The sequence below is a fragment of the Pseudochaenichthys georgianus genome, unplaced genomic scaffold (genome assembly GCF_902827115.2).
Source record: "Pseudochaenichthys georgianus unplaced genomic scaffold, fPseGeo1.2 scaffold_859_arrow_ctg1, whole genome shotgun sequence".
NCBI lineage: Eukaryota > Metazoa > Chordata > Actinopteri > Perciformes > Channichthyidae > Pseudochaenichthys > Pseudochaenichthys georgianus.
The window spans coordinates 25,001-47,023 of NW_027263401.1; the positions used below are offsets into that span (position 1 = coordinate 25,001).

The window sequence follows — 22,023 nt, forward strand, 5'->3', positions numbered from 1 at the left end:
TTATACACACACACTCGTACCGCCTGCAGAGAGACGTGGTGTTATACTCTGACACACACACACACTCGTACCGCCTGCAGAGACGTGATATTTAACAAACTGAACCCTAAATACTTCCCGCCTGAGACAGACGACATGGACGCGTTATTTCAGATCGTTGACCACAAGGAGAAGCACTCACAGTTTCATGTGGTCCACTTTGAAGCCGGTGAGGTCTGGGAGGTTTTCGTCCTCTTCCTCTTCCGCCTCCTCTTCCTCCTCCTCCACCGCCACAGGGGGCGCTGCAGGGAGAACCAGCACAGGCTCTGCAGAGAGACAACAACATCTCAGTCAGAGCGATCAACAGAGAGGCGAAGTCCCAAGACCCATTGCTGGCATGATAACAGCCTGGCACTGAGCACACGGGCATCTTGTTAAGTTATCTGATCTTAGCCAGCGCCGTATAGATAGATTATATCTATATGGCGCTGATCTTAGCCATCTCTCAGTGGAGGAAAACAATTGTGACATCACTTACGCAACTCTGGGATTTGTAGTCTTTCTAGTTGCGTATTTTTCATAGTCTTATATTTCAACAGTTTTACGACAAACTGTGACTTTTGATTGACAAACATCACATGTGTAACTCATGGCACGATTCAAACGGGATCGAAAGATACGTTCTCTCTCTCCAACATGATTTTTCCGAAATAAGGTCCCATGGACCGGAAGTAGATGGGCGGGACTTCGCCTCTCTATGGAGCGCAATATCACACATTTTACATTTGTCTCAGTTAGTGTTAATTTCGTCAGCTATTTTTTATTTAGTTTTAGTTCTGCGTTAAATTTCCTTTTTAGTTTTAGTCATATTTAATCACCCTCATCCTGTTTTTATTTAGTCAAGTTTTAGTCGACTAAAAGTCTGAGCATTTTAGTCAAAGAAAACTAACTATTTTAGTCTACTTTTTGTCAATGAGTTTTTCATTAGTCATCAGATTATAGAACATTTCAGTCAAACTAGCCAAAACCAATAATTTGTCATTTTAGTCAAACTTATTTCACAATAGGATTATATCTCGTCCTTATTTGATGAAAAACTCAGGTTGAATGATTGAGCAGCTCTTCAGAGAGTATCTGGTTGGTGGTGTTTGTACCAGCTGTGTTTTGGCCACATTACTTCCCTTCTGATGAAACAATGCATTCGCTTTTTTTCTCCGCCTCATTGTAGCGAAAAAGGGCCCAAATATCACATCGTTTCTTTCTCCCAAGCAGTGGTGGCTTTAGACTTTTTCGTTGTCAGTAATTTTGACGGACAGGATCGTAACATTTCCGTCATAATCCATTATTACCCGTCGAGTGCACAATTTATCACTCACTCGCGCTGAACTGTTGTTACCATTTTATTTTCTGTTGAATGAGGTTAGTTAGACCCGCAGCACAGACACACAGCTGCTGCCCAGCCGGAGACACACAGCTGCTGCCCAGCCGCAGCACGGACACAGCTGCTGCCCAGCCGCAGCACAGACACACAGCTGCTGCCCAGCCGCAGCTCAGACACACAGCTGCTGCCCAGCCGCAGCGCAGACACACAGCTGCTGCCCAGCCGCAGCACAGACACACAGCTGCTGCCCAGCCGCAGCACACACAGCTGCTGCCCAGCCGCAGCACCGGAAATGTAACTGCTGGGAGAAAAACTGACTATCAGAGATGTAACGTTATCTTTGATAATATTTCGTCTCCTTATTTTTCGTCAACGAAAGTAAAGAGAGATTTTGTCATAGTTTTTATTTAGTAAACTACTTTTTCGTCTCGTCACTTTTCGTCAACGATATTGCATGGCATGATGATTTCGTTACAGTTATTGTTTACTGCCATCGGTGCCGTCTCGTCATAGTCTCGTTTTCGTCATGGAAAAAAAGGTCGTTGACGAACATATTTCGTCATAGTTTTAGTCAACGAAATTAACACTAGTCTCAGTGGACTCAACAGTTTGTAAGGAATACGACCCCCTCTGTCCTTAGACCCTCACATCGGACAAGGAAAAACTCTGCGTAGCCCCCAGTTTGAAAGCCCCCAGCTAGTAGGAGAAATCCGCCAGCTAGTGGGAGAAAGCCCCCAGCGTGTGGGAGAAAGCCCCCAGCGTGTGGGAGAAAGCCCCCAGCGTGTGGGAGAAAGCCCCCAGCGTGTGGGAGAAAGCCCCCAGCGTGTGGGAGAAAGCCCCCAGCGTGTGGGAGAACGCCCCCAGCGTGTGGGAGAAAGCCCCCAGCGTGTGGGAGAAAGCCCCCAGCGTGTGGGAGAAAGCCCCCAGCGTGTGGGAGAAAGCCCCCAGCGTGTGGGAGAAAGCCCCCAGCTTGTGGGAGAAAGCCCCCAGCGTGTGGGAGAAAGCCCCCAGCTTGTGGGAGAAAGCCCCCAGTTGTCTTAATGTACATTATGTTCTTGTACACATCATATTCTATTGACATGTTTAAAGACTTTTTTCACTTGTATTGTATATGCTGCATTGTTGGAGGAGCTCAGGTCAGAAGAATTGCCCTTTCTACTCTGCAGCTGCTGAGCATCCTTTCTACTCTGCAGCTGCTGAGCATCCTTTCTACTCTGCAGCTGCTGAGCATCCTTTCTACTCTGCAGCTGCTGAGCATCCTTTCTACTCTGCAGCTGCTGAGCATCCTTTCTACTCTGCAGCTGCTGAGCATCCTTTCTACTCTGCAGCTGCTGAGCATCCTTTCTACTCTGCAGCTGCTGAGCATCCTTTCTACTCTGCAGCCGCTGATGTTTAACTAATAGTTTGGATTCATAATCTCACTCACCTTTGCTGGTGGGGGGGGCGTCGGGCAGCGAGGGTTTGATGATGCCGTTGGAGATGAGTTTATTGAGCAGGTCGTTCACATCAACCTGACCAAAGTGGTTCTCTGGGGGGGGGGGCCGGGGCTGCAGACACGAAGCAAACAGACACGAGATTAATCAGACGAGGTTATGGGATAAAATCAGTTGAGATAATGTGTTAAAACCAGACTCACTCTGAACGTAAGGCACGGAGTTCTGAGGCAGGAAGGGCTGACCGAGGGCCCCCAGCATCTGGAACACAGGAGACGGTGAGCAGGGAGCACTGCTAACGCTACTGCTAACGCTACTGCTAACGCTACTGCTAACGCTACTGCTAACGCTACTGCTAACGCTAACGCTAACGCTAATGCCAACGCTAATACCAACGCTACTGCTAACGCTACTGCTAACACTAATACCAACGCTACTGCTAACGCTAATGCCAACGCTACTGCTAACGCTAATGCTAACGCTACTGCTAACGCTAATGCTAACGCTACTGCTAGTAACGCTACTGCTAGTAACGCTACTGCTAACGCTACTGCTAGTAACACTAAAACTAATACCATTAATGCTACTGCTACTAATAATACTGTTAACGCTGCAAACGCTGTTACTCCAGCTAATACTACTACATCTTCTAAATGTTCCGAAGGTTGTAAATGTAGTGGGTGTTATTGAATGTGATGTACTGACCGGCTGCTGCATGGCGGGGGCCGCGGGGTTGTAGAAGTTCCCGGGGCCCGGTTGGCTGTAGGCCGGCTGCAGGTTGAAGTTCCCCCCCGGCTGAGGGAAGGCCATGGGGAACTGTTGGGGGTTCATGGGCTGGGGGGCCATGTTGAAGTTCTGCTGAGGGGCCAGGGGTCCGTCGTAAAGGGGCGGCGCCATCGGCCTCATCGGGGGCTGCATGTTGTGCTGGGGGCCGAACCTCATGGGGCCCTCGTAGTGCGGGGGCCCCCCCTGGTGGGGCCCGAGGTCAAATCTGGGGCCCTGTTGCACGGGGGAATCGAACCGCATCGGGCCGTCAAACCTCATCTGGTTGGGGGGGCCGTCGAAGTGCAGGGGCCGCTGCTGGAAGCCCATTGGACCAGGGCAGGGGGGATCGAATCGTCTCATTGGTCCTTCAAAGTGACCGGGGCCGTCAAATCTAGGGGGGCCGTCAAACCTCCCGGGGCCCTGAGGGTGGGGGGGGCCCTCGAAGCCTCTCATTGGCCCGTGAGGAGGGTGGGAGGGGCTATCAAAGTGATGTGGCCCCCCAGCTTCAAACCGGCTTGGTTGATGAGGCCCATCGAAGCGTGGGGGGTCGTCGTACCGCACCCCGCCCTCGAACCATCCCGCCGGGGGCCGGTTTGTGGGAGCTGGGGGCCCTCCGTCGTAGCGTTGTGGTGGGGGGGGGACACCTCCGTCCTGAGGGGGGGTGTGTCCCGGGGAGTCGCTGTGTCGAACGGAGGGCAGCGGGCGGATAGGGGCCTTTAGGATGGATTTAGGAGGGGGCAGGTGAGAGGGGGGGGGCTCCAGGGGACCGTCGTCAGAGTGTTCACTGGTGGGGCTCTCGAAGCGGGGGGCGGGGCTTTCGGGGTCCTTCGGGGGGGAAAGGCGCTCCCGCTCAAACCGGAGCCCCTCAGCAGGGCTCTGGGAGGGTGGGGGGGCCTCGGGGCGGCGGGGGTCGTACCTCCTGGGGGCCTCGTACCCACTCTTCTCCTCACTGAGGCGCTGCCGCTCCGTCAGAGGAGACGTCCACTCTCTCTCAGCTGGGGGGCCACACAGAGTTACTCAATACCATCACGCCTTAGGGCCAGGTCCTTTGATTTGAGGAATCATGCACAATCGTGTGTGTGTGTGTGTGTGTGTGTGTGTGTGTGAGACTCACCGGGCTCCCGGGGGTCTGCTCTCCTCCTGAACCGTAGTCCCGGCAGACTCTTCAGAGTTGGGAATTCCTTCCCGTGATTATACTCCTCGATCATTGGTCCGAGAGGGGGGCGCGGCTCCTCCGCCTCCTTACTCCTCCTCTCTCCTGCTGAGCACATTTAAAAACACGTTGTTTTAGACGTGAACACTCCTGAGTTAGTTTCTGTTCTGCTTGAAAGCCAGTCCCTGCCTCCTGCAAAGTGTTCAGACAAACGCTTCAACTCGTTCCATCTAGAGTCTGTGTTTGAATCTGGATCTGAAGTCGGCGTGACGTTGAAGTCGTGCTGCTGGACTTGCTGTCGCTCCTTTATAGCAGGGGGCGGCAACAGGCGGACCCGGAGCTATAATCAATACATTAATAGGGGATTTTTGGGAGCCTCCCGCTTTTTTTTAAATGCCGATTACTTGTAATTCGTGGAGAACCGAAGAGTTTTCGTTTTGGGGGTGGGGGGGAGGGAGTCAGTCCGACAGACGGACAACTTCTCACTTCAAAAAAGAAGAAATCTAGACCGCAAAAATAATTAAACAAGCGAGTAGCTGTTTTTCCTGGCCAAGGACAGGTTCCTTGAACACAACACGAGCGTAACGTGTCTTCACGTGGTATATGTCTCGTCTGAAAGGAGTGCTGACAGAAAGCACCGGAACGCCGCTCCAGCCCTTCAGATATTGCAGTACCCATAAGGAGCCGTACACATGCGCAGTGTTTGCGTGGCTGTGTCTTTAGTTGTAAGCACAGTGGCGATCTGTTGTTGTTAGCATCTGGTTAGCTAGCTATGCTAACGCATTTAAAGAGCTTTTCTACAACCAGGTGGAAGAGAGCTATCTCCTGAGAGGCTCACATAGCCTCAGCTCAGTGAGGTTAAGGCACACCGATATGATCATTATAGTTATTAATGAGACTAAAAAATCTGCTTACAGTTCTGTTTCATCTGGTGCTGAGAGATGTATCCATAGATAAGTAAGTAAAACTTTATTTATATAGCACCCTTCTCAACACGGATGTACAAAGTGCTTTACAGTACACAGGACACAATTCACAGTACAACTATAAAATGTAGCATAAAACGGCAGCAGGTAATACATAGGATAAAACATATGACAAAACACCCATAATAAAAAAATTTAAAAAAGAAGACAGCCACTAACTCACCTCCTCCGACGACCCAAAGGCCTGTCGGAAGAGGTGGGTCTTTAACCGCCCCTTAAAAATCTCTATTGAGGCCGAGGTTTTTATTATTTGGGGGAGTTTGTTCCAAAGCCTTGGGGCCACCGCCTCAAAGGCACGGGCACCCTTAGTCTTTAGCCTGGTTCGGGGCACGCTTAGGAGGCCTTGCTCAGAGGACCTCAGGGCCCGGGTTGTGATGTGCGGGTGGATCAGGTCATTGATGTAGGCTGGGGCTTGGCCGTGGACAGCTCTATATGTGAAGACCAGTACTTTGAATTGGGTTCTGAGATGGACAGGGAGCCAGGCATGTTGTTTTGGACCGAGTCAGTAATCTGGCTGCAGCGTTTTGGACCTGTGGTAACCGGTGTATTGATGTTGTGTTGAGGCAGGAGAACAGAGCATTACAGTAATCAAGCCGGGATGAAATAAAGGCATGGATAGCCATCTCCAGTTCTGCGTTGGATAGAACCCCCTGAGCGTGGCAATGTTCCTGAGATGGAAAAAACAGGTACGGGTCAGAAGTGTTATGTGTTTGTCTCGTAGCATTGACTGATTGAAGGTAACACCCAGGTTTTTGATGTTACCACTGAATGAACCCAGGTGGCTTGCTACCTTAGAGGCGATGTTATCAGCCGCCAAGATCAAGACTTCCGTTTTCAATGCATTGAGCTGTAGGAAGTTTCTTGACATCCACTCCTCAATTGCAGACAGACATGTGATGAGGGTGTTTACTTTTTCCATGTTGACAGGTTTGAAGGAGAAGTATATCTGGATATCATCTGCGTAGCGTGATACGAGACACCTTCAGATTGGCTAATTAAGCGGCCCAATGGGAGCATGTACAGGGCAAAGAGAAGGGGGGCTAAAACAGAACCCTGGGCCAGGCCGCAGGAGAGGGGAGTGCTAAGTGATGAGAAATCAGATAGCTTTCAGCATGATCTCCTCATGCTGCTCTCAAAGTGCACCAGATTGATGCTTTCAACTTCAATATGTAATCTTCCCGGGGGAGCATGCCCCCGGACCCCCCTAGAGGAGGTGAGGCCCCCGGACCCCCCTAGAGGAGGTGAGGCCCCCGGACCCCCCTAGAGGAGGTGAGGCCCCGGGCCCCCCTAGAGGAGGTGAGGCCCCCGGACCCCCCTAGAGGAGGTGAGGCCCCCGGACCCCCCTAGAGGAGGTGAGGCCCCGGGCCCCCCTAGAGGAGGTGAGGCCCCCGGACCCCCCTAGAGGAGGTGAGGCCCCCGGACCCCCCTAGAGGAGGTGAGGCCCCCGGACCCCCCTAGAGGAGGTTAGCCCCCCCCCCCAGTTAAATCATGTTCACATGGATAAGATACTAAATACATTTGCACACATCTTGTGTCCATATCTTTCTGTGTTGGTGTTCGTGCCACACCGTGCACGTGCGTGCGTGAGTCATGGTGAGATATCTGGATTGGTTGCTGTTTCTTTGCACAGCATGAAAGAAAGGCGAAATGAATGGGCTGTGATTTTAGTTTTTTAAAGCAGAGGTGGGGTTCAATAATTTGTACGGCCCTCGGAGGATGTTGTACAAATTGAAAGGAGAAAGGTTCTCTCCCCCCCCTGCTGTAAATAATAATAAAACCCCTTGATTTATAACATCTCTGTCTCGTATTGATCTGTGTAGAATAGCAGTTACTTGAAGCATGACAGCGCAGGCCTTTGTCAGACGGTATATTACGCCGTTTCTTTTCTGCTTCCAATAGTTCTCTCTCTCTTTTCACCAGACCTGTGTTGCATCCCTGTAACCCAGTGGTTCCCAAACGGTGTGCGGTGAGGCAAGTCCGGGTGTGCCGTGGGATTTTGTGACAACCATACGTTATTATCGCAATATACAACTACACAGAAATAATTATTTTTTAATTTACTATATCAGTACTTTGTAGGTTTATATGTACGTAATCTGCGCGACTTGCGCGTCCACATCTCCACGCGCAGTGCTGCATAAACATGGCTGAGTCAGCGATAACTCTCGAGGGGTGGAGGTCTGCCCATTACTTTGAGTTCATCCGAAGGATAGACAGGAAGTGACGGTGAGGTGCAAACTGTGTCCGGGCCGGAAGCTGCTATCCACTGCTGTGAACACCACGTCACACACACCTGCAAAGAACACATGCTAAGGTGGAGCTACCGCACACGCTATGTGTTGTTTGTTTATATCACGTAGTTCTTCTTCTCTCTAAAACATTACACATATCCACAGTATTCACTGTATATCTGTTTAGTTCAATGTTAATAGACAATAAATGTTGTTGTTTTTTAATTGTGCTTTCTTTGTTTGATTGGCAGTCCGTTGTTGATGACATGCAGACGTTGATAAAGCTACTTCAATATATATCACACTACTTCATGAAGCAACTTAGACATGTTGATGTTCCGGACCTTTGGGGACATGTTCTCTAACTGGACCTCGTTGAGTTTTAGTGGGATACCCTTGGTCTCGAGCATCACGTTGGCATTTTGCTGCTGGACATTAGAGTTATGATTCGAACATTATAAAAGTAGACATGTGGAGTTTACAAAACGTGCATTTATCAAACGGCTTTGTTTTCCAGACCTTAATTCGAGCTATTTTCCTAAACCCTCCAGAGAAATCCCTTTCTCTGGAGGGAACAGCAGACACACGGCATCACGGCACCCTCTACTGTTATTGGGTTTCCTCTCTGTTGGTCATGTGACCCGTCTCCCCTCTCTGTTGGTCATGTGACCTGTGGAGAAACCCCTTTGTTTTTGTGGCGGGAACAGCAGCTTACAAAGAGTGGAACTACAGAGAAACCTCATCCCTGCACCGCTCTATAAACCGTCTTCCCCATCTGTCCGGTCTAATGGTAACCATGGTAACCCTGGTCCCCCCTCTCACTCACCTGGTCTGTCTCGGGGCCCCCGGCTGTATTTCCCTGGCGGATCCGCCTCCCCCTCTCCCTCTCCCTCCTCTGGACTCTCGTCTCCCTCCCACTCCTCTCCGGCCGCCCTCCGGTTCACCTGCGTCTTCCTCAGCTTCAACTTGTGTTCGTAGTACGACAGCTCGGCAGCGTCCATGGAGGCGGGTGGGGGTCGCGGGCCCCCGGAGGCGGGAGGGGGTCTGGGTGCCCCGGAGGCGAGGGGGGGTCTGGGTGCCCCGGAGGTGAGGGGGGGTCTGGGGAGACCACTGAGGGGATCCCAGCTGTCGGGGCGCTGCTTCTCCTCCTGGTACTGGAAGAAGTGCTTGATCTGGTGGGCCATGTTCAGGAAGTCCTCCTGAGAAATCTCTCCGCTCTCCAGACGCTTACTGGCCTGCGGGGGGGGGGGGGGGGGGGAGACATACTATATTAATGCCTCACAGGGAAATGTCTTTCTCCACTCTGTTGTGATTACACACACAGAGGGTACACACACACACACACACACACACACAGAGGGTATACACACACAGAGGGTATACACACACACAGAGGGTATACACACACACACGATATACACACAGGATATACACACACACAGAGGGTATACACACTAGGGGTGCAACAACTAATCGACTTAATCGATTAAAATCGATTACCAAATTAGTTGGCAACTAATTCAGTCGTCGATTCGTTGGTGACGTCATCACATGTGTTCTACACCCCGTTAAGCTCCAACGTTATCGCTCTTTTTTATCGGTACAGGAAACATTTAAAACATATGTCATGTGTATTATTGCTACATAAACATTATATCGCAGTCTTAGTGTCACCAACTCCGTTTCTAATATGCAATATGACTACAAAATGCGTCTATAATGTATTTTCGATCTTCCCAATTCAGACGAGCGATCTCTCCCCCGCCTGCTTGCGAGGGGGCGGGGCAGTTTACACACACACACGCAGCTGCTACATGCAGCAACACACACACACACGGAGGAGATGGCGGAGAGAACGCGCTCCGAGCTGTGGTTAAACTATAGCCGTCTCGATGTGGACAATACTCGTTACCAAAAGTGCAATAAGAGTTTAGCATGTAAGGGCGGTAACACGAGCAGTTTGTCTAAACATTTATCAAAAGTGCTCCACACTCAGACGGAGGAATGCACCGCGTTGGACTGTCTCTCCAGCAGCTCTGTAGCCCCGTCCACGAGGAACGGTTCCACGTCAGGTGTTCTGTATGCTCGCAGCAACACACGGAGCTAACTCAATGATACAAACATGGGTTAATGATTAGAGGAAACTGAGTTATTTAGTTTGTTAAAGTTTCAGCTATTCTGTTTACAGTTCTGTCATCACATTATTTAATACGATTTGTTAAAACATTGTTGTTTCTTTTGATGTGAAATATTATGCATTTAATTAAAATAAAAAGCGATGTTAGTTTTGTTCACAATTTGTTTAGTTAGTTTACCTTATTTCTTATCAAAAGAACCGTTAATACTATCGTTAAAAGTACCGGATCGATAAGCAGTATCGATATAAGTAGTAGTACAGTTAAAACCTTAACGATCCGAATAATCGATTAATCGTTTCATTAATCGATTATCAAATTAGTCGTTTGTTGCAGCCCTAATACACAGGTATCTTTATAGAAATAAATTAAAAACAATTGCGATTAAATCCCCCCCCCCATGAGATCTACCGCATTGACCCCGATTACAAGACGACCCCTCGTATTGGGGGCGATACGGTAAAGAAGCGTTCACGTTGTCGAGGGCGGGGGTGTTTGGGACTCACCCTCCTGAGCAGGTCCTTCTTGGAGACGGAGTTTAGGACCTCGGGGATCTGCATGTTGGCGTCAACACTGAGGCGATGCTTTGCGGTGCGAGGCGTCTGGGGGCGGGTGGGGGTGCTGTAGGGTTTGTGACGGGGGGTAGCCGGCTTCAGGTGGGGGTCCTCAGGCTTCGGGCTGAGAGGAAACACGGAGGGGGGTCAATAAGGAACATCAACAACACAGTTCCATCACAGACTGTTCCACACCTGAACTTTGCAACTCACTCATTATTTATCTCACATCACAGACTCGCCCAATTATCGGTTTTATTGTGTTTCATAAATAATAATAAAGTTCCATCTCATTGAATCTTATATCTGTGCCAGACTGGAGTTATAAATAAAGTTTTGAATGAAGTGCTGACTCACTGCTTGTTCTCCTCCCAGCCGCTCCTCCAGCGGTGGGGGGGGGCCGGGCCGTCCTTGCCCTCCTTGGCCCCGTCGTGGCCTCGGGGGGGGTGGGGGGGGTGCAGGGGGTCCTCCACCGGCCTCTTGGACCTCCGGCTCTCCGATTGGCTCTTCTTCTTGCCGTGTTCTGGTTCGCGTCGGGGGGGTTTCCCTGGTTTGTGCGAGGGGGGGGGCGGGGACAGGGAGCTGCTCCGCGTCCGGCGGCGCTCCTTCCTCTTCGGGGGCGAGACGGGGGGCGAGCGGGAACGCTTCCTGGCGTGGGTGCGAGCGTTGCCTCCTGCTTTGAACTCCATCTTCTCCTCTTCGTGTTTCGATCCGTTCAGAAGCTTCCCTTTGTTGCCGCCCCCTCTCAAAGGCTCCTCCTTCTTCTTCTTAGGCTCCTCCTCCTTTATGGCCCCACCTCCCCTCTTCTTCAAACGGGGGTCCTTTTTGGTCTCGTTTTCCGCCGGTTTCGGTTTCATCTGGACGCTTTTCGTGATGGGAGTGGTGGTGGTGGTGGTGGGGGGGGGTTTTGGCGCCTCTTTGCGGGGGGTCCGGGGCTTCTCGGGTCGTGGGGGTTTCTCCGGTGTCACAGCAGCACTTCCTGTGTGGGCGTGGCCTTCTTTCTTCCCGGTGGGGGTTCCGGCGGCTCGGTTTATACGGGGGTCCCTGGTGGGGGGTTTGGGGTCGGGCTGAGGGGGGGGCAGCCAGGGACGGACCCCCGGAGCAGCTGGAGGGCCGGGTTTCACCGGGACTGCAGGGGGCATCACAAACCCCCCCATCTGAAGACACAACAGAAAGGAGTTAGACAACAACAACAACAACAACAGAGAGGAGTTAGACAACAACAACAACAGAGAGGAGTTAGACAACAACAGAGAGGAGTTAGACAACAACAACAACAACAGAGAGGAGTTAGACAACAACAACAACAACAACAGAGAGGAGTTAGACAACAACAACAACAGAGAGGAGTTAGACAACAACAGAGAGGAGTTAGACAACAACAACAACAGAGAGGAGTTAGACAACAACAACAACAGAGAGGAGTTAGACAACAACAACAGAAAGGACAGATATACCCCTTTCACACCAAGGCTTCTCCCGTTCTAGCTCCATGCTAGAGCTTTTCAGGTTCAGAACCGGTTCAGCTCCCGCTCTGTTCACACCGCTCAGAGCCCGACTGGACGTAACCGTTTGCGTGCCTGCTTCATAAAGCCAAACCGCGCGGAAACCCCTCACATCGACAACAACAACAATGTCCGATTGTATTGAAGCGCTACTCGTTTTGCTCTGTCGAAACGAAATGGAACGACTTTACTTCCAACTTTACAGTCGTTACATGCTACATTCAAAAGTTCTTTACAATCATCATCAACGACGATTCCGTAGGAGAAAGAAGGTAAATATACGTCCTATTCGATGGCGTTGGAGCTAGCTGTTGTTAGCCTGTGCATGCGCCAAGCTCAACGTACCCAGCTTCGCAGCATTCATTACTTTGGTATAACATTACAACTGATGCCTCCGACGTAAGCGGGACGTAAGCGGTGCTTGATTTCTAGACCGACAACTTTTTGGTGCTTGAAACGAAGCGGATTCCGGAGCTTAGAGGCGGCTCCGCTGCGGTGTGAACATGAAAAACCGGTGCTTTTCAAGCTCCGAACCGGCCCTGGAACCGCGTTGGTGTGAAAGGGGCATTTGACACAACAGAGCGGACTTAGGAGACCTTTAAATCACTGGAAACTTGTGGGACCAAAAATAGCTTTGGGTCCGTATTGAACGCACCGTAAGTATCATAAACAAGAGCTTATTTTCTGACACCTGATGCCTTCAGGGACCAACAGAGGAATGGGAAATGACACGTGTTCCTACCAGCTGGGCTTTGGTCTGCTCCAGCTCCAGCTCGATCTTCTTCTGCTGAAGCTCCAGCAGCTGCTTCTGTTTGGCCAGAAGCTGCTGACGAATCAGAGACTCCTGCGTCAGGCTGGAGGAGAGGACGGGGGTCACCAGAGCAGGGGGCGGGGCATGAGGAGCAGGGGGCGTGGCCTGAAGAGGAGAGGGCGCAGCCTGAAGAGCAGGAGGTTTAGAGGGAGTCGGCTGGGGAGAGAGTGCATCATCAGACTGGAGAGAAAGAGAGAGTGAGGAGAGAGAGTGAGGAGAGTGGATGCAGAATGTCGGATGTTCACCTGGTGTTAGTTTCCGTTGTGTTCACTCAATGTGCAGTTTAGTAGCGGTCAGACTATACAACCAGCACAGCCCCCAGTTCCCCCCCTACCCCCCCCCCCACCACCAGAGGTAGACATTAAGGGTAAACTGCCACTGGCCCTCTGGGCAGGTGGACTTGTGTTATCACTGGCCCCACCATTGTAACCTCCGGCTCGGAGCATCCGTCCAAAGAAATCAACTAATAATGAAGAAAATTAACACATTTGTTGCCATAGCAATGTATGCACAAACTACATTACTACAACATTTTAATCATCAGTTCTTCCTCATTTTCCTCAATTGTTCATATTTGGTTTATTAAAATAATGATATTGTGGTCATTGTTGAAAAATGTCTGCCATTATTATTTGCATAACGCGCTTTCTGCCTTCCTGTCATCAGGAGTCAGAGATGTGATTAGAACCTTAGCCCCTTAGTGGGCTCGACATCAAGGACTGCCCGATGGCCCCGGGCCGTCTAGTGTTTAGCTCGGGCAATGAAGCCTCACCTGCTGGGTGCCCGATCGGGCAATCCATTATGCCAGTATCATGCAGCTCGCGGATCCAGTAGTGAGGGACTCGACAGTAAAACTAAACATCTCTATAACTCGTTACGGTAGTTTGAGAGGTCATAGCTACGTGTGTTATTCTAACCTGAAGTGTTTTGTCCGCTCACCGCAGCAGCTGATCTCTCTCTCCCGTCAGATTAGACTTCACTCGCGTTTATGTCCTTATCGATCAGATCCAGCTAGTTCTAGCTAATGATAGACTACCTGCTTATTAAAAGACACCTGAACAATAAGTGTCGCTAAGCAACCGGGTGAGGCCGCAAAGTATAGCGCAGCATTATGCATGTGTTTACATGCCCACCGGAACCCTGAGGCATTACCAACAGATCAACGCACCATCAACCCATCCAGGACATCTCTTTCTCCACGTGTTAGACATTAGAGTTGACTCTTCTGGTCTGTCACATAAGTGGCGCAACTGAAGCGGTATTGCTCTAAAGGGAAATCATTTTGACCGAAGATATTTAGATTTGCCGGCTAACGGGAACTCTGACGTGTGCTTGGCGGATGCGCTCGGCTCCTCTCGACTGCTGCTCGGGTCTGCTCGGTCAGCTTCCGGATGAGGAGGCATTCGTTCGACCAACTTACAGTAGATAACATTACAAACATTTTTAACAGGGGCCAGAATAGTGTAAATAATGTTTGTTTTGGCAGTTATAACTGACTGTAATGTTTTCTACTTGTGTCCACCTGATGAAGGCGTCTGCCTTCATCAGGTGGAAAGTGTTTTGACCAATGGTTTCAGGAGGAAAGGAGCGTTTTTGGATTGTGGCTCTTGCAAAAATATTTTTTCGTCAATGTGGCTCCTGATTAGGACCAGGCTGAGCACCACTGGTCTAGAGAATGCACCAGACAGCATCTAAGATCTGCAAAAATCTAAATGTTCTATGGGGGAGGCCCCCCCAAACCCTTCGTGCGTCACTTCGTCCACGCGCATTTTTCAGGGCAATCTCCCAAAATCCTTAATGTCATGCACGGCTTCATTCTCCTAACCTGCTGGGACGCTTCCCTAAAGCCAATACCTCTATGGTCTACTCTTCACTTGCTGTCAGCATGGATGCACAGAGCCGACAGAAAACCTTGTTTATCCTGGCATCATATTGAGAGCTGCAGTGACGCGTCCTGAGACCAGGAAGTAGCTGCTGGTTCCCTCCACAGGAAGCATTGCTCCATCAGGTCTGTGGAAACTAACCCGTTTGATAGATGCACGTTTTGTTCAGCCGGATAATCGAGCTGGCTGAAACGCCCTCTCCCTCTTCTCTTCTCCTCCTCCTCTTCCTCTCCTTTAACTCCTCCGGTGACTTTCTTTTATTTGAAGATTGTTTGTTGCCCGGTTACCGCTGGTATTAAAACATTTGGTGAATGGTTCGGTGGCGCGATAGTCTGTCGTGAAGGAGCGCGCTCCACAGCCTTTTGCTTTTCACCCAACAACGACATCGACTCACGAAACGCTGTGTCGTAGCGTTGATAAACGAAACAATTTAACTAAATTGCTATTCAAAATACCACACACACACACAGCTAAATACCAACAAACTAAGTGCAATGCCGTTAATAACTAATATATACCTGGCTGCTAAATCCGTAGAACTGTTACAGGACGTGTTATTTTATTTTGTGACTTTTTATTTGTTATACATCATCTTTTAATGCATGTCACGTATTTAACATGACGCTGTCTGGCTCGTCTTCCTGCGGTAACGACGCACACGTGTGTTCCTCAGCTTGAAGTTCATTAAATCCCTGGAATGCACGGCCCCGGCTACGAGGGCCTGCCGGTCCTTACGCCTGCCACTCTCTCCAAAGCGAACAAACAATGAAAGTAGAAGACATCTGGACTGAGAGGTTGCCCGGCAGGAGAGCAGGGAGTGGGTGGGAGGGTTTATCGGCACGGCCCTCGGAGGGCGCTGTGGAAACTGAAATGGCCCTCGAGGACAAAGGCTCCCGCCCTGCTGTAAACTGATCACGTTTCTAGAATCCAAATTGAACTGTATGAAATAAAAAGGACCCACTTCAGGGTCGCGACCCACCAGTTGAGAACCACTGCATGTTTGATGTCATTTCCTGAACTCACACGACAGCTCGAGCTCTTCGCCTTTACGGCATCGGTCAATATTTGCACAATACCGATGTTTTTAAATAATATCCTGGCACTTTATGAAAGCTTAAGTAGACGCTAAAAGAGTTTCACAATACGGAACGTACCTGGGGGTGTGTGTGTGTGTGTGTAGGAGATACACACCTGATTTAATAACATTTGGTTAAGTGTGTGTGTACAGTAGATACCTGCTTTAAGAACCTGGGATGTAGTATGCTTGTGTGTCGGATACACACGTGCTAAAATAACTTGTGCTAAAATAACTTGTGCTTAAGTGTGTGTGTGTGTGTGTGTGTAAGAAAAAATAAACATACCTGCTCCTATAACTTGTGATTAAGTGTGTGTGTTAGATACACACCTGCTTGAGGAACTTGGGGTTCAGTGTGTGTGTGTGTGTGTGTGTGTGTGTGTATACAGCAGATACACACCTGCTTGAGGAACGTGGGGTTCAGTGTGTGTGTGTGTGTGTGTGTGTGTGTACACAGCAGATACACACCTGCTTGAGGAACTTGGGGTTCAGTGTGTGTGTGTGTGTGTGTGTGTGTGTGTATACAGCAGATACACACCTGCTTGAGGAACTTGGGGTTCAGTGTGTGTGTGTACACAGCAGATACACACCTGCTTGAGGAACTTGGGGTTCAGTGTGTGTGTGTGTGTGTGTGTACACAGCAGATACACACCTGCTTGAGGAACTTGGGGTTCAGTGTGTGTGTGTGTGTGTGTGTGTGTGTGTGTGTGTGTACACAGCAGATACACACCTGCTTGAGGAACTTGGGGTTCAGTGTGTGTGTGTGTGTGTGTGTGTGTGTGTGTGTACACAGCAGATACACACCTGCTTGAGGAACGTGGGGTTCAGTGTGTGTGTACACAGCAGATACACACCTGCTTGAGGAACGTGGGGTTCAGTGTGTGTGTACACAGCAGATACACACCTGCTTGAGGAACGTGGGGTTCAGTGTGTGTGTGTGTGTGTACACAGCAGATACACACCTGCTTGAGGAACGTGGGGTTCAGTGTGTGTGTGTGTGTGTGTACACGGCAGATACACACCTGCTTGAGGAACTTGGGGTTGACGTGTATGGAGGCGTTGCTGACGGAGGGCGGCAGGGCTTTGATTGGCCAGGCGGGATCGACGCCGTTCACCCTGACGTCGAGGGCGTAGAGCTTCTTCAGAGGAAACACGTCCTCCCAGGTGGAGCGCAGCTTGAAGAGGCTTTTCCTGGTGTTCTCGTCCACCTGCAGACACAGCACACAGTGGGCCAGCGCCAACACACACACCGAGCAACACACACACTTAGCTCCATTAGATATGGCAAGAAGCGTTAACAGACCCTCCCTTTTATTAGCAAGGCGTTTATAGGCAATTCACCCCAACATTAAAAACAAGCCTCTTATTTAACAAGGCTTTTTATTGTTTACATTTACTGGTGGACGTTGTTTACATTTACTGGTGGACGTTGTTTACATTTACTGGTGGACGTTGGAGGTTTCTGATTCCTCTGCATTAACTGAAGACACGTTTTAAAAAGGTTTGTTTTAAGCAGAAATGTGTTTTACATTGAGATCCTGGGATACAGAGAGAAAATAGACCCTACAAGAAACTGCTTTATCTTCAATGCTTCATGATTTTTAGATATTGGGGGGGGGGGGGGTTATATTTGAGGAAAAGCCCACACTCTGCAGCCGAGGGAAGAAAACATCCACTCTGTAATCGGGGAGAAGTCGTTTTAATGTTGGGGCGAATGGCCCCTTGATACGCAGAGGGAACACGAAGCGACAGACAGATTTCATGTGAATGTGTGATTTGAAACAGCAGCAAAGAGAACTGTACCTTTTCAAAGACACATATAAATGAAGTGATTAGGTTTTTAGCAAACACTGCAAGGTACTCTCCTCCAACATTCTTCACTATGGAATCCACTAAGTACAAAACGGGAAGCTTCTCGGCGGACGGGGCCTGGAGCAATAGAGAACTCGACAAGTTTAGAGAACAACAAGGGGTTAAAAAGCAAAACATTTCACAACAAAGCACAACTGGCTGCGTGGAGGGATATCAAGACGTGGGAGGACAGAGTCAGTGAGGAGGGAAACACCAGCAGTCCAGAGTCTTCGTCGGGAACCGAAATGCAGGAAGTCCTTTGAGATAAAATCCAAAAACGTTCTTCGGGTTCACGTGGGTAAAACAAAAAGCGCCCGTGACCCGTTTACCTCCAGAGAGCGCCCTTCAAAGCGCCCTCTGTACTTCACCCAGGCCTCTTTACGCTCACACACGGTGAGTTTTATGTTACGTTTTAACCCCTCGCAGGGCTGTTTGGAAGAAGCCCTTCAGGAGCATTTAGTGAGTCTAACCGCGCTCATAGCGAGCAGCTTAACACCGTGTGTCACACACTGGACACCGACCAAGAAATTACACTGGGAAATAAAAAATGACAAAAAGCACATTTCACATTTTTTATTATAAACATTTTAACCATTCAATGACATTTCAGCAAATCAAGATTCACTAGAGACTTGCTGTTACTGTGGCTTTACGTAGACGTGTGTGTGGACAGTTTTTATTAACATGAACATCAGCAGATATACGAAGGAGATAATGTGACGCATGCTTTAAATAAATCTGACGGCTGCACAAATCAAAATCCACCGTAACGTAAAAGTCTCTCTCATGCCGGGACGGGTAGGACACAGGAGCCACGTCTATTCGAGCAACGCGTGGACTTTAAGCTGTATATAATGTCTATATATTTGTAATGTTTAATTGAACTTGTAATGTTTAATTGAACTATTCATATTTTAGACTGCACTGTAACTTTTATCCATGTATTTTTCCTTAATGTTTATTTTATTAGCTTTTCTTTTTTAATGCTTAATGTCTTTCATTTTTATTTTATAAAGCACTTATATAGAAAGTGCTATATAAATAAACTTGCCTTGCCTATATTAAGGGTATTGTGAGACGACCCATGTGTCCTTAATTCCTTGCTTAAGTGATGTCCTCTTCTGTATAACCAGGTAGACATACAGCCATATTTATCAGTGATTTGTTTTCTAATGTCCTTTTTACATCCATAGTGTGGGCACTTTGCGTCAGTGTTTTGTGACTTTGGACGAATTAATTAACACCAATACAACTTTTAATAACAGATAAACCTCTGTGTTAAGTCAACTAAATATTGAACACTATTTAAATGTTTCAATAGAGGTTTTAAATCATGGCTTTAGGAAACATAGCTCCGTGTTTAGGATGTTGGTAAAGCTGTGTACTCGGGTATACACCTGTAGCCTATGAGTGTGTCCAGTATAGTTAGTTTAGTGTACAGGTGTGTACAGGTATTTGGCTACAACACATTTCATTTCAAGACATTCATATAATTGCATAGAAATTAGCTCTAAATGAGCATTAGATTTAACAGATAGCGACTTTAAGATACTGTGGTTTCTAAAAGCCAACTAAATAACCTATACATGGATTACTGATCACTTTAATACACATGTTATTATCTGTGCGTTTCATTTATACTGTAGATGTTTATATACTTATTGTTTTACTTTGTTTGAAAGTTGTACCTATCTATATACTATTATATTTCATATTGTGTATTATTTGTGTTTTCTACTGTATATTTTAACATTTGCTATTTTTACTTTATTAAGTTTATACTTGTTAAATAGGTTAATGCCTAAACACACTGAAATACAAAATAGTTTCCCCATTTGGGATCAATAAACTATCCATCTATCTTCAAAAATACAGATTTTCATAAAAGTCCCAAAACTACAATGTATTATTATTGTGACACATCAGAGACTAGGCCTCACTTCGCCATTTTACGGTGGATTTTAACTCAAAAAGCAACTTAGAGAGCATTATACATTAGTACCGCGAGTTACGACAAATGTAGCTTGTTAAAAACACTATGTTTCGATATCTAAGAGCCAAATAAATAAGTAATAAACGGATTATTTATCACTTTAATACACAGAAAAGCAGCTAGTCGCGTTGCTAACAACAATGCTAACGGAATGTGGCACTGAAAGCTAGCTCGTGCTAACCGCCATGTTGCTAACTCAAGGCCTAAAGTTACACACAAACATCTGGAGGTGTTATTCTATGTATATTTTTTATAGAAACCTTGCTGATTTGCGCTTCAATAATAGCCACGATTTCCTTGGCGAAGTGCAGGTTCTCCTCGGCCAGGATGGTGAGCATGTTGATGTGCGGCTTGCTGTTGAACGTCAGGTCCTCCAGAGAGGAGAGGTACTCCCTGCAGGCGTCTTTATCCGCCATTACACCCACTGGAAGCTTACTGCAGCCCGCTAGGAACCATCAGCACACCGTCCGTCGACTCATGAGAGACACTTGTTCGGAGGGAAACAACAAAATGTCGCCGCTTTTTCGAGGTGATTTTAGTTTCAACCGTCGTCGTGCTCTTCGTCCTCCAACAACGAGATGAGGCCGCATACGTCACAGGAGGGGTATTTATATGAGCCGTGACGTCACTTTAATCCCATTGGCTCGTGTGAGGTCACGTGGACCGGAATCTTGATTTTAATTGGTTTAATAAAATAACTGTCAAACAAATTAGCCAATCAGACACGGCATACCTTTTATTCGTCCCACAGAGCGGACATATCATATGTACATTGTTACAGTAAAGAAGAGCCAAAAATAGCTTAGCATTAATGAAGAAGCATTGATAAATTATTAAAGATAGAAGTAGAAGTTACACAATGTACAAAATACACATCGAGTACGAGGAACAGCTGTGATCAGACCCGGGAAACCTTATTTTGGGAAACGTAACCATTTCGGTGTTTTATTTGATCAACCGTCGTCTTGATCTTCATCTCCAACAACAACAAGATGAGGCTGCACACGGCAGCACTGGAAGGGTTTATATATGAGCTGTGACGTCACTTGAATGTCATTGGCTCGTGTCAGGCAGGTGTCAGGCCGCCTTGGTGGACCGGGATCTTGGGTTGCGAAAGAATTGTCCAAAAATCAGCTCCTATTGTCTATTCCTATCCACTATTCCTTGACCCCTGTGTGAAACGTGTGAACTTTTGAAACAACATCCATAACATTCACCTGGCTGCAACTTAGACATTATTTATCTAATATATCATATTCCAATCACTTAGACTCTTATTGCACTATTTCACTATTTTACTATTTTTATTTTTTATTTACTTGCACTATTTGTTCTGATTGTCAGTGTTATTGTGTTGCTCTGTTGGAGGGCCTGTGACCTAAGATGTTCATCGTCATAACTACACTGGAGCTCTGTACATATGACCAATAAAAGCCTTGAAGCGTAACAGGGTTAAGGGATAGTGGATAGGATAATTCATCGAGCTAAGGCTGCGATCGAATTTTAATTGTAACCGCAATCTTAAAAAAAAATCAACATTTTGAGAAATAGTCAAACTTCAGAAAAAATCCAAGAAAAATCAAAATTATGGGAAAAAGTCAAAATTATGAGAAGATTCAGAAATCTGATAAAAATGTCAAAATTATCAGAAAAGTAAAAAATCTGAAAAAAAGGCAAAATTATGTGAAAAATCTAAATTATGAGAAAAAGTCGAAATATTGAGAAAAGTCAAAATTATGAGAAAAGTCGACCTAAGATTTTCATCGTCATAACTACACTGTAGCTATGCACATATATGACCAATAAAAGCCTTGAACCTTGAAACGTCACAGAGTTAAGGGATAGTGGATAGGAGAATTCATCGAGCCAAGGGTGCGGTCGAATTGTAATTGTAACCGCAACCTTGGCTCGATGAATTAACGGTCACATAAATGAGCCAATAAGATCGAAGGAGTGTTGTGTTGTTACGTAAGGGAAGAAGAAACGGAAGAGATGTTTCCCAACACAGGGAACACGAGGCAGAAGCGTGGGTGCGGTCGAATTGTCAGTTTATCTTAAGAGCTTTCCTAACGGAGTAAAATGACCCTCAGTGGCAGCCATGATAAGAGCTGCTCAAATTCTCTAGACCAGGGTTGCAGTCGAATAGTCCAAAAATCAGCTCCTAACGTCTATCCCTATCGTCTATACCTGTCGTCTATCGTCTATTCCTTGACCTCTGAGTGAAAGGTCACGGGGTTAAGGGATAGTGGATAGGAGAATTCAAAAGGACTTAGGAGAAGAGACTGCGG

At 47.7% G+C, this 22,023-nt stretch overlaps 1 protein-coding gene across 1 annotated transcript in view; it reads right to left on the bottom strand.

The window, feature by feature from the left end:
* The window catches only part of pcf11 (PCF11 cleavage and polyadenylation factor subunit), a 25,326-nt gene extending 5,009 nt beyond the window's left edge, over window positions 1-20,317 (bottom strand). The window contains exons 1-13 of the mRNA XM_034080067.1: window positions 19,996-20,317; window positions 17,695-17,820; window positions 16,914-17,099; window positions 12,865-13,113; window positions 10,975-11,774; window positions 10,570-10,741; window positions 8,755-9,163; window positions 4,673-4,819; window positions 3,495-4,553; window positions 3,438-3,439; window positions 2,996-3,054; window positions 2,787-2,911; window positions 182-305 (exon numbers count right to left, since the gene is read on the bottom strand). Of these exons, the coding sequence (XP_033935958.1) occupies window positions 182-305; window positions 2,787-2,911; window positions 2,996-3,054; window positions 3,438-3,439; window positions 3,495-4,553; window positions 4,673-4,819; window positions 8,755-9,163; window positions 10,570-10,741; window positions 10,975-11,774; window positions 12,865-13,113; window positions 16,914-17,099; window positions 17,695-17,820; window positions 19,996-20,151 (3,614 nt within the window). The 5' untranslated portion in view covers window positions 20,152-20,317. The remainder of the gene's footprint in view (window positions 1-181; window positions 306-2,786; window positions 2,912-2,995; window positions 3,055-3,437; window positions 3,440-3,494; window positions 4,554-4,672; window positions 4,820-8,754; window positions 9,164-10,569; window positions 10,742-10,974; window positions 11,775-12,864; window positions 13,114-16,913; window positions 17,100-17,694; window positions 17,821-19,995) is intronic.
* Between the last annotated feature and the right edge of the window lie 1,706 nt (window positions 20,318-22,023).